Below are 12,398 nucleotides of genomic sequence, written 5' to 3' on the forward strand. Positions count from 1 at the left end.
TCGGATAAGGGTAAGGCTATAAGAACTGGTCGTCTAGTGCATTCGGAACAGAGAGTAAAAGGAGCAGATTCCTGGGCGTGGAAGAATAGATTCAAGGCATGATGTACAGACAAGGGTATGATAGGATGTGAGTACAGTGGAGGTAAACCTAGGCATTGAGTGATGATGAGAGAGGTTTTGTCTCTAGAGGCACCAGTTAAGCCAGGTGAGGTCACCACATGTGTGGGGGGTGGGACAAAAGGGCTATCTAAGGCATATTGGGCAGGGCTGGGTGCTCTACAGTGAAATAAGACAATAATCACTAACCAAAACAGCAATAGACAAGACATATTGACATTAGGGAGAGGCATGCGTAGCCGAGTGATCATAGGGTCCAATGAGTAGCAATAGGTGAGTCAGGGAGACGATTCAGTAGTCGCTACTACGCTAGGCGAGCTGGAGACACGGTGACTCAGACAGCTAGCGGGCCGGAGCTAGCAGATGGGCCTTCGGCGATGTCGCAACGGAAGTTCCTGTTGAAACCACCTCGGACGATTACATCAACAGACCAGTCGTGATGGATTGGCTGGGCTCCGTGTCGGCAGTAAAGGGCCAGTTAGCAAAAGCCAATTAGCAAAAGAGGTATTGCAGCCCAATAATCAGCTGGTGGACCTCTTCGGCTAGCCGGGAGATGGGCCTAGCTCGAGGCTAGCTCAAGGCTAACTGGTGCTTGCTTCGGGACAGACACGTTAACCAGGAGTAGCCACTCGGATTGCAGCTAGCTAGCTGCAATGATCCGGTGTAAAGATTCAGAGCTTGCAGTAGGAATCCGGAGATGTGGTAGAGAAAGCAGTCCAATATGCTCTGGGTTGATGTTGCGCTGTACAGACTGGCAGGTATTGACCGAGCTGAGGCTGGCTGGTGTCTGAGTTAACGGTGAAGACCGCCAGCAGTGGCTAACTCACTACTAGCTAGTAGCTAGTTAGCTGTCTAGCTTCTGATGGGGGTTCTGGTTCTTAATTAAGCATAAAAAATAGCAGATCCGTACCACATTGGGTGAGGCGGGTTGCATGAGAGTATATTCAGTCCATAGATGGAAAGCGAGATTAAAATATATATACGAAATATATACTGGAATAAAATGAAGAAAACAATATTTACACGGGACAGGACGGGACAAGACAAAACACACGTCCGACTGCTACGCCATCTTGGGTGGACTTTACTGTATGATGTACTGCATGTGATGAGCTTTACTTGTGAGTGCAGCTGTTGTCAAGCCTCTCAGAGTTAAAAGCGGAAAGAAGAAAATAGGGTTTTGAGAGAGGAGGAAATCCCCTACATCAGGCCAAGAGATCCATGGCAACATGTAGACTGTAGACTGCACCGTGCAGCAGCCCAACACTGATTATTTAAACAAAGACTACATAACGACACAACCTCAAAATTATCCCTATTTCATGTTCATTATCATACATTCGTAGATCAAGGTAAATAGTAAGCTTTCTTTGCAATGCATTGTCAGATCATCACCCTGTGTTGCAAAATTGTCCTTTCTGACTGCTGTAAAAGTAAGGCAATTATATTGGATTCTCTTCAAGTCAAATTGTATAGTTTAATATAAATGAGATTAAACTTGGTTATTAGGCCTTATACTGTATGGACATTAATGGCTGTGTTATGTAAACTAAATGTGCATAGATACACATGAGACTTCATGCCATTTAATTTCCATCACACTTTAGTTGTGATTCATAAAGGGTACGATGCAAAAAACTCTCAAACTGTACAGTTTTAACTCCATCTCTTCATTCAAAGACTCAATCATTGACACTCTTACTGACAGTTGAGGCTGCTTTGTGTGATGTATTGTCGTCTCTACCGTCTTGCCCTTTGTGCTGTTGTCTGTGCCCAATAATGTTTGTACCATGTTTTGTGCTGCTACAATGTGTTGCTACCATGTTGTGTTGCTACCATGTTGTTGTCATGCTGTGTGGCTTGCTACCATGTTGTTTTCATGTGTTGCTGCCATGCTATGCTGTTGTCTTAGGTCTCTCTTCATGTAGTGTTGTGGTGTCTCTCTTGTGTTTTGTCCTATATACGTAAATATATTTTTTTATCCCAGCCCCCGTCCCCACAGGAGGCCTTTTGGTAGGCCGGTGTAGGCTGTCATTGTAAATAAGAATTGGTTCTTAACTGACTTACCTCGTTAAATAAAGGTTCAACAAAATGAAAATAGCATAAAACTCTAGTATTTCTGTGTAGAGTAGAATTAACACATACCAGACTGATAGTGTTGATTGTGTCTGTTCTGCTGGTTGTCTTGTGTTGTTCACTTTGGGACAGATCAGTCTACACTAGCGCTCAGTTTGGACGGAGCCCAGGTCCCCCTGCTCTGCTCTGTTCTCTTCTGTTGAGGCTACGAACTGCATCAGATTCTTTCTCTATGTGGGAATTCCCCCATGTCTCTCTAAAAACATTGAAATTAGCTTCCCCCTCTACTACTCACCAGTTTCCTTATTAAAAAGCGCCTCTCGGAAAGACGCTCAATGTGTCGGTGAGTTTCTTAGCTTTTTTTCTAAATTGTATATATTGATTTAATTTTGTTAAATGTTATAAGAGAGTTTGTCTAGGTTATAAAGAGTCCTGTGTTAAAGCGTTCTGACTCTGACTTGGTTATGCTAAATGAATCATCTAATTTGCTTACGGGGGGAAATCAAGTTAGTGAACAAAATGCTATTGATTTGTGAATGATTGTTAGCATTAAAAAAGTTACATTTATCGAGAATATAATTCCTAATATCTCAGACAGATACATCATAAATATAAATATGATACTCTTTCTGTAATCTAAAAATCATGTTTCGATGTCATATAATATATATATTTTTAAACATTTAAATCCATTTATGTGATGTAATATAATCTCTTTAACTGATTTGGCGGAAGAAAAAAAATTGCAAAACTTTCCAGAATCATTATAGGTCATATTTATTCCAAAAACACATCAGAAATTATAACATGAAATTTTTGTAATCACTCCAAATTAAAAATTATTTTACAATTGGTGTGTATTAACAGTAAATTTTTATTTTTAACCTTTATTTAACTCGGCGAGACAGTTAAGAACAAATTCTTACTTTCAATGACAGCCTAGTGGGTTAACCACCTGTTGAGGGGCAGAACAACAGACTTGTACCTTGTCGGATTTGAACTTGCAACCTTTTGGTTACTAGTCCAACGCTCTAACCACTAGGCTACCCTGTCGCCCCACCTGCTGCCCCATACATCTGAGTTATGAATAACAAACCCTATACTGAACGGTGTACATACACCATGCAAATATCAGTCAGCTTTTCCAGACTTCCACTCAGCACATATACAACCAAGATACAGTCCAGATGTGGACTTTTCACAGTATTTTGTGCTTGAGGAGAAGCCTAAAGTGAGCCATGTATTGCGGAAAATTAGTTGATGTTCATTCCTACAAAGAAGAAAATAACTTTGATATTAAAAGTATATTAGTTAAAATGTTTTAAATAATACCCACCTCTCACATGCCCAGGGCCCACTTTTGGTCCTGACCCATAGTTTAAGAAATCCTGGGCTAGATCAAGGGCCAGTATCCACTCGGACAGATGAAACAATATTTCAATGGAGATTGGAGACTTGTGTTAGATCTGTTTCCATCTAGTTTATTCTACTCTATTATACTGTATTCTACTCTACTGTCCTCTATTATACTCTATTATACTGTATTCTACTCTACTGTACTCCTTTCTACTCTATTCTACTGTATTCTACTCCACTGTATTCTATTCTCCTCTACTATACTCTATTCTACTCTATTATACTGTAGTCTACTCTACTGTACTGTATTCTACTCCATTCCAATGTATTCTACTCTACTGTACTCTATTCTACTGTATTCTACTCCACTGTACTCTATTATACTCTACTGTACTCTGTTATTCTCTATTATACTGTATTCTAATCTACTGTTCTCCATTCTACTTTATTATACTGTATTCTGCTCTACTGTACTCTATTCTACTCCATTCTAATGTATTCTACTCCACTGTACTCTATTATACTGTATTCTACTGAATTCAACTCTACTGTACTCTATTCTACTCTATTCCACTGTATTCCAATCTACTGTACTCCATTCTACTCTATTATACTGTATTCTATTCTACTGTACTCTATTATACTGTATTCTACTCAACTGTACTCTATTCTACTGTATTCAACTCTACTGTACTCTATTTTACTCTATTATACTGTATTCTACTCTACTGTCCTCTATTCTACTCTATTATACTATATTCTACTCTACTGTACTCCATTCTACTCTATTATACTGTATTCTACTCTACTGTACTCTACCCTACTCTATTATACTGTATTCTACTCTACTGTACTCTATTCTACTCTATTATACTGTATTCTACTCTACTGTACTCTATTCTACTCTATTATAATGTATTCTACTCTACAGTACTCTATTCTACTATATTATACTCTACTGCACTCTATTCTACTGTATTCTACTCTATTCTACTGTATTCTACTCTACTGTACTCTATTCTACTCTATTCTACTGTATTCTACTCTACTGTACTCTATTCTACTCTATTCTACTATATTCTACTCTACTGCACTCTATTCTACTGTATTCTACTCTATTCTACTGTATTCTACTCTACTGTACTCTATTCTACTCTATTATACTGTATTCCACTCTACTGTACTCTATTCTACTCTATTCTACTGTATTCTACTCTACAGTACTCCATTATACTCTATTATACTGTATTCTACTCTACTGTACTTATTCTACTCTATTCAAAACCAGCGAGCCGATGTTCAAGATAAGCAATACAACTAAATTATTCCTGATTAGAAAGACAACATTTTGCAGGGTTTTTTTTGTTTCACAATATAAACATGTTTTGTTGGTTACGTAACGACAAATGTAACAATTTTGCAGAGCTGGAATATGTATATTTCTGAAAAACAGATTTGATTAAGCTTTAGCTCAGCAGGCTAAAACTGTCTTTAGTTCCAACTGGGTTTGAACTGGGTTTGTTCCAACTGGGTTTGTGCCGTCCGACTGGGTTTGATGGAAAGGGAAGAATAAAAAGATAACAGAGTGCCAAGTTTTAACCATTGTGATGGTTACCTGGCCTGACATGAGTGAACTGTTGTGTCGCCCCCCCCCCCCCCCCCATACCGGAAACAAAGCTTTTCAGTCTTTGTAGGTCTAAGGTTGGCTCGGAGGGCTGGTTATGGCCAGGGTTGCCTAGGTTACTTTCTAAATGTAATCCGTTTCAGTTACTAGTTACCTGTCTGATTACTTTCAGATTACCTTTAAGAGGCATTAGAATACAAAAATGATAGATCAAATGCCTTAGGTTTGTCATCATAGTGGTGTCTGTGTCTCACTCAGGTGGAACAAACTGAAACGTGTGCTGTTTTTCAATGCTGAATTGAATGTCATTGAAAAAAAAAAACATACTTTCGGGAATTTAAAAGTAATCCAAGAAGTAATCATCCATTTTTTCAAAAGTACCTGTAATCAGTTTACAACATCATTGCTGGTAATGTAATTGATTACAGTTACTGATTTTTTGTAATCAGATTACATTACTCCCCAACCCTGAATATGATGTCCAATGGGTCCTACAGACCATAGAGAATGAGGGAGGCCTCTAGTGGCAAAAAGACTGTATTAGCATGGGCATCGCCATTGAGGGCTTCCACCGTTTTATTGTCGTCAAATGAGTGGGACTTCCTACTTCCTTGACTGATCCCTCCTAGTGACACTGTTGGACTCATGTCCAACCCGAGTCATCAGGAGAGATCAGCCAATCGTGAAGAAGAAATGGACTACTTCAAAACCAGTGGAGGCTGGGGAGAGGAGCTATAGGAGGACAGACTCTGTGTAATGGTAGGAATGTAAATTCATGGAATGGAGTCAAACACGCGGTTTCCATATGTTTGATACCGGTCCATTTAATTCCATTCCAGCCATTAAAACAAGACCCCGTCCTCCTATAGCTCCTCCCACCAGCCTCCACTGGTCAAAATGGAACCCATGCTGTCACAGACGCTTTAATGGCACATATGTAAAGGTGAGTCATCTATCTAACTGTATGGTAAAGACACAGGTCTGCACTGTGTCTCACTTATTTTAGTCAATAGCAGTTTGTGTTTAGGTATTATTATATTTCCCATAATATGTTTATATTGGTTTTGGTTGCATCTAGTGTATGGAGGTCACCCATCATGAGATTCCTATCTTTGAAAATAACTGAGCAGAATTTTGTTGATCTATCTGCAGTAGGCCTATGCATGCTGGTGTTGGCACTTGTATCAAGGTTGTCCCAGAGTTCATATGTGCGTACAGTGAGGGAAACGAGTATTTGATCCCCTGCTGATTTTGTACGTTTGCCCACTGACAAAGAAATGACCAGTCTATAATTTTAATGGAGGGTTTATTTGAACAGTGAGAGACAGAATAACAACAAAAAAATACAGAAAGCCGCATGTCAAAAATGTTATAAATTGATTTGCATTTTAATGAGGGAAATAAGTATTTTACCCCCTCTCAATCAGAAAGATTTCTGGCTCCCGGGTGTCTTTTATACAGGTAACGAGCTGAGATTAGGAGCACACTCTTAAAGGGAGTGCTCCTAATCTCAGTTTGTTACCTGTATAAAAGACACCTGTCCACAGAAGCAATCAATCAATCAGATTCCAAACTCTCCACCATGGCCAAGACCAAAGAGCTCTCCAAGGATGTCAGGGACAAGATTGTAGACCTACACAAGGCTGGAATGGGCTACAAGACCATCGCCAAGCAGCTTAGTGAGAAGGTGACAACAGTTGGTGCGATTATTCGCGAATGGAAGAAACACAAAATAACTGTCAATCTCCCTCGGGCTGGGGCTCCATGCAAGATCTCACCTCGTGGAGTTGCAATGAACATGAGTACGGTGAGGAACGAGCCCAGAACTACACGGGCAGATCTTGTCAATGATCTCAAGGCAGCTGGGACCATAGTCATCAAGAAAACAAATGGTAACACACTACGCTGTGAAGGACTGAAATCCTGCAGCGCCCACAAGGTTCCCCTGCTCAAGAAAGCACATATACATGCCCGTCTGAAGTGTGCCAATGAACATCTAAATGATTCAGAGGACAACTGGGAGAAAGTGTTGTGGTCAGATGACACCAAAATGGAGCTCTTTGGCATCAACTCAACTCGCTGTGTTTGGAGGAGGAGGATTGCTGCCTATGACCCCAAGAACACCATCCCCACCGTCAAACATGAAGGTGGAAACATTATGCTTTGGGGGTGTTTTTTTTAAGGGGACAGGACAACTTCACCGCATCAAAGGGACGATGGACGGGGCCTTGTACCGTCAAATCTTGGGTGAGAACCCTCAGCCAGGGCATTGAAAATGGGTCGTGGATGGGTATTCCAGCATGACAATGACCCAAAACACACGGCCAAGGCAACAAAGGAGTGGCTCAAGAAGAAGCACATTAAGGCCCTGGAGTGGCCTAGCCGGTCTCCAGACCTCAATCCCATAGAAAATCTGTGGAGGGAGCTAAAGGTTCAAGTTGCCAAATGTCAGCCTCGAAACCTTAATGACTTGGAGAAGATCTGCAAAAAGGAGTGGGACAAAATCCCTCCTGAGATATGTGCAAACCTGGTGGCCAACTACAAGAAACGTCTGACCTCGGTGATTGCCAACAAGGGTTTTTCCACCAAGTACTAAGTCATGTTTTGCAGAGGGGTCAAATACTTATTTCCCTCATTAAAATGCAAAACAATTTACAACATTTTTGACATGGATTTTGTTGTTGTTATTCTGTCTCTCACTGTTTTAAATAAACCCTCCATTAAAATTATAGACTGATCATTTCTTTGTCAGTGGGCAAACGTACAAAATCAGCAGGGGATCAAATACGTTTTTTCCCTCACTGTAGATAGAACATCATGGAAATAGTAATTCATCCTGTAGAGCTTTTTAAAGGAGTAGTGAAGTCTGTGACTGTACTACAGCCTCTGCCTAGAGGTGTGGAGCTATAAAGGAGTATTGAAGTCTGTGACTGTACTACAGCCTCTGCCTACAGGTGCAGAGCTATAAAGGAGTAGTGAAGTCTGTGACTGTACTACAGCCTCTGCCTACAGGTGCAGAGCTATAAAGGAGTAGTGAAGTCTGTGACTGTACTACAGCCTCTGCCTAGAGGTGCAGAGCTATAAAGGAGTAGTGAAGTCTATGTGACTGTACTACAGCCTCTGCCTAGAGGTGCAGAGCTATAAAGGAGTAGTGAAGTCTGTGACTGTACTACAGCCTCTGCCTTGAGGTGCAGAGCTTATAGCTAAAATCCTTAGTTGCTACATATTTTGGGGGACTTATAAATGAATGACATATAGCCATTGATTCTTGAAGAATATAATTTATAAGCAATTAATGAGATTAGTTCAACAGTCGTACCCCATCTCAACCCGAAATATAAATTTGTTTTACACCAATGTTTGTAAACAACATACATTTAAACACGCACACTGTATAGCCTCATAACATGGTTCAAATCATAATTGTGGTATCATGGACAGTCAGTACTTAGCATCTATAGCTCAGTCTATGAATTTGAGAGTGGTTACATATGTCCAGGTCCATCCCTCAGCTTTTTACCAAACCAGAGGCGGGTTGACGGCTTTGTTATTGTTTCAACTAAGGATTCTAGCTTTAAGGTCACGGGTTCAAGCCTTGCTCTGGCTGCCGTCATCCATCCCCCCCAATCAATCCCTGAGCTACCAAGGTTTGGAGCAACAACAACAAACTGCACGGTTTCTTTAAAGATTAACACAGCCTGTGTCAAGCTTCTGCATTGGTCGCTCCGCTTGTCAACCACAACTGTTTACAACATCAAACGACAGCGAGGTGGAATTTCCCAGGTTACAGCAGAGGCCACTTCCGCAATTGGTGTCTGGGTAAATGGATGGAGCCACTGAAGCAGAAAGGTAGCTAACATAAGCCAAAGATCTCTTTGTTTACCATGAACATTTATAGAAAGTTGGCTAGCTACGTTGTCTGGAATCAGACACTGTTTTTTTTTTTGCGTAACAAATGACTAGTTCGTTTGCTATCCATTATATATTGTGTCATGTTAGCTATAATTTGTATGACTTTGTTAGCCAGGACGTTATCTTGTAGAAATACTTTCACTTAGATATATAACGTTATCTAACGCGAAAAGGGCTAGCGTTCAAATAAGCTAAATGTTAGCTTGCTATACAGTCCGATTTACTACTTTGTTAGCTAACGTTAACTAACTAATGTTTTTTTTTCGGCATCTTAGCAACTGAAATGACTAGTTAGCTAGCTAGCTCCATGGCTAGTCGTAATTGTATCGTTAACTAAAGCCAGCGGTGAAACTATCAAGGATGTCGCTCCTAACTACTGAACCGCGAGATATGTTGTTCTCGCTTGTCATCTAATCAGGGACTGTTTTCTGGACTGGATACTTTAGTCGTCTCTTCTTCTAATCTATAAATGAACGAAGAAAGAAAGAAAGGCCGAAAAGACAGAGTGAGTTGGGTCATGTTGTCTTGTCTCTCGGTGGACATCATCACATCTCATGACAACATCCAGTTTCAATTCAATTGGTTTTATATATATATTTTGTCTTTCATTTCGTTATTCTATTTTGCAACTGAGATCAACTACTAATCGTCTGGTTACTACTGTACAATGTCTTTGTTTCTCATCTTTTCTGTCTGGAACTTCCGTTTTTTATTATTGCATGGTAATTTTTCAGGCATTCTCCAGTGTGGCATTTTTAATAGCATTTTTACAACGTTGTTCTCACTCAATGACTTGACCACATCAGTGTTTGTAAGTTACATATTTTAAATGATCGTGTCCTGAAATAGCTTTTACAGAAGTCCCCTCTGATGGTGACGTTCATATGTGACTCTTTGCATTGTAAAGGATTTAGTGGGAAACCAAAACAATGTTTTTTTATGTAACAAAACTTCTCCTCGAACGCTTTCGGGAAGTATTTAGACCCCTTGACTTTTTCCACATTTTAGTTTACGTTACAGACTTATTCTAAAATAGCTTTTTTTCCCCCTTTATCAATCTACACACATAACCCACAATGTCAAAGCAAAAACAGGATTTTAGAAATCTTTGCAAATGTGTCTAAATTATTATTATTATTATTTTTAAAAGACTGACATACCACATTTACATAAGTATTCAGACCCTTTACTCAGTACTTTGTTGAAGCACTTTGGCAGCGATTACAGCCTCAAGTCTTCTTGAGTGTGACGCTACAAGTTTGGTACGCCTGTATTTGTGGAGTTTCTCCTATTCTTCTCCGCAGATCCTCTCAAGCTCTGTCAGGTTGGCTGGGGAGTGTCGCTGCACAGCTATTTCCAGGTCTCTCCAGAGATGTTAGATCGGGTTCAAGTCCGGGCTCTGACTGGGCCACTCAAGGACATTCAGAGACTTGTCCCAAAGCCACTCTTGCGTTGTCTTGGCTGTGTGCTTAGGGTCGTTGTCCTGTTGGAAGGTGAACCTTCGCCCCAGTCTGAGGTCCTGAGCGCTCTTGAGCAGGTTTTCATCAGGGAGCTCTCTGTACTTTGCTCCGTTCATCTTTCCCTCGATCCTGACTAGTCTCCCAGTCCCTGCCGCTGAAAAACATCCCCACAGCATGATGCTGCCACCACCATGCTTCACCATAGGGATGGTGCCAGGTTTCCTCCAGACGTGACGCTTGGCATTCAAGCCAAAGACTTCAATCTGGGTTTCATCAGACCAGAGAATCTTGTTTCTCATGGTCTGAGAGTGTTTAGGTGCCTTTTGGAAAACTCCAAGCGGGCTGTCGTGCCTTTTACTGAGGAGTGGCATCCGTCTGAGGAGCTGGCCTGATTTGGTGGAGTGCTGCAAAGATGGTTGTCCTTCTGGAAGGTTCTCCCATCTCCACAGAGGAACTCTGGAGCTCTGTCAGTGACCATCAGGTTCTTGGTCACCTCCCTGACCAAGGCCCTTCTCCCCCTATTGCTCATTTTGGCCGGGTGGCCAGCTCTAGGAAGAGTCTTGGTGGTTCCAAACTTCTTCCATTTTAAAAATGATGGAGGGCACTGTGTTCTTGGAGACCTTCAATGCTGCAGAAATTTTTGGTACCCATTCCCAGATCTGTGCTTCGATACAATCCTGTGTCTGAGCTCTACGGATAATTCCTTCAACCTCATGGCTTGGTTTTTGCTCTGATATGCACTGTCAACTGTGGGACATTATATAGACATGTGCCTTTCCAAAGCATGTCCAATCAATTGAATTTACCACAGGTGGACTCCAATCAAGTTGTAGAAACATTTTAAGGATGATCAATGAAAACAGGAAGCGCCTAAGCTCAATTTCGAGTCTCATAGCAAAGGGTCTGAATACTTATGTAAATAAGGTATTTCTGTTTTTTTATTTTACATTTGCAAACATTTCTAAAAACCTCTTCAATTTGTCCATTATGGGGAATTGTGTGTAGATTGATTTATAAAAAAAGTTCTTACATCAATTTAGAATAAGGCTGTGCCGTAACTAAATGTGGAGACAGTCAAGGGGTCTGAATACTTTCAGAATGCACTGGATATGAGGGAGTAGGAGGATGGTACTTCTCCTGTAGGAGGTTGGTACTTCTCCTCCTGTAGGAGGTTGGTACTTCTCCTCCTGTAGGAGGTTGGTACTTCTCCTCCTGTAGGAGGTTGGTACTTCTCCTCCTGTAGGAGGTAGTATGAGATTTGCATTTTGTAATGTCATGCTAAAGATCATCTCAATGTCTATTAGTTTCCCCCTTAGCCTTGTGTGCTAGAGCTATTGACTTAGCCTGGTCCCAGATCTGTTTGTCAACTCCTTGTCATTCATTGCCATGCCATGGAGTTGACATGATAGCACAAACAGATCTGGGACCAGGCTACTAAAGTCTAGGTTCTCCCATCACAAACGGTAAACATGACATGGGCCTATTTCCCCGTACTGTCACAAAAGTTACTGAGCATAGTCAAAACACATCCCCTAACTGAAACCTCCCACACAGCTCTGCCTCTCTTTTTCTATTGGTTCTTTCCTATTGACTTTTCTGTTCTGTTGTTCCTCCAGTTCCCAGCACCATGCCTGGTAAGTGAATCCGTGGCAATGGAAGGAAAAGGGCCCTATCATATCTACGACCCAGGCGGGGGCGAAGCTAAGGCCAGAGAGGCCAGGGAGGAGGGCAGCAGCGTTGGAGCGAGCAGCTATAGACTACTACTGGAAGAGAACAGCGTGCTCCGAGAGAGGATGAAGGGACTCAAGAGCTTAGGTCCGTCCGTACCTGCTTTTGTGACACAGCCTACCGCT

At 41.2% G+C, this 12,398-nt stretch overlaps 1 protein-coding gene across 13 annotated transcripts in view; it reads left to right on the forward strand.

The window, feature by feature from the left end:
* The first annotated feature begins 2,327 nt into the window (after nt 1-2,327).
* LOC110504481 (TNFAIP3-interacting protein 1) overlaps nt 2,328-12,398 on the forward strand; it is a 33,173-nt gene continuing 23,102 nt past the window's right edge. For 4 of the 13 annotated variants that reach the window (XM_090220006.1, XM_090220008.1, XM_090220013.1 and 1 more), the window contains exons 1-3: nt 8,747-9,022; nt 9,504-9,590; nt 12,162-12,360. In XM_090220006.1, coding sequence (XP_090076132.1) covers nt 9,555-9,590; nt 12,162-12,360 — 235 coding nt within the window. In that variant the 5' untranslated portion in view covers nt 8,747-9,022; nt 9,504-9,554. Of the gene's footprint in view, nt 2,537-8,722; nt 9,023-9,503; nt 9,591-12,161; nt 12,361-12,398 lie in introns of those variants that run through there. The other 9 variants (XM_090220010.1, XM_090220012.1, XM_090220016.1 and 6 more) reach the window with 4 other exon arrangements.

The sequence above is a fragment of the Oncorhynchus mykiss genome, chromosome 25, assembly GCF_057628025.1.
Source record: "Oncorhynchus mykiss isolate SJ-2025 chromosome 25, ASM5762802v1, whole genome shotgun sequence".
Classification (NCBI taxonomy): Eukaryota; Metazoa; Chordata; class Actinopteri; order Salmoniformes; family Salmonidae; genus Oncorhynchus; species Oncorhynchus mykiss.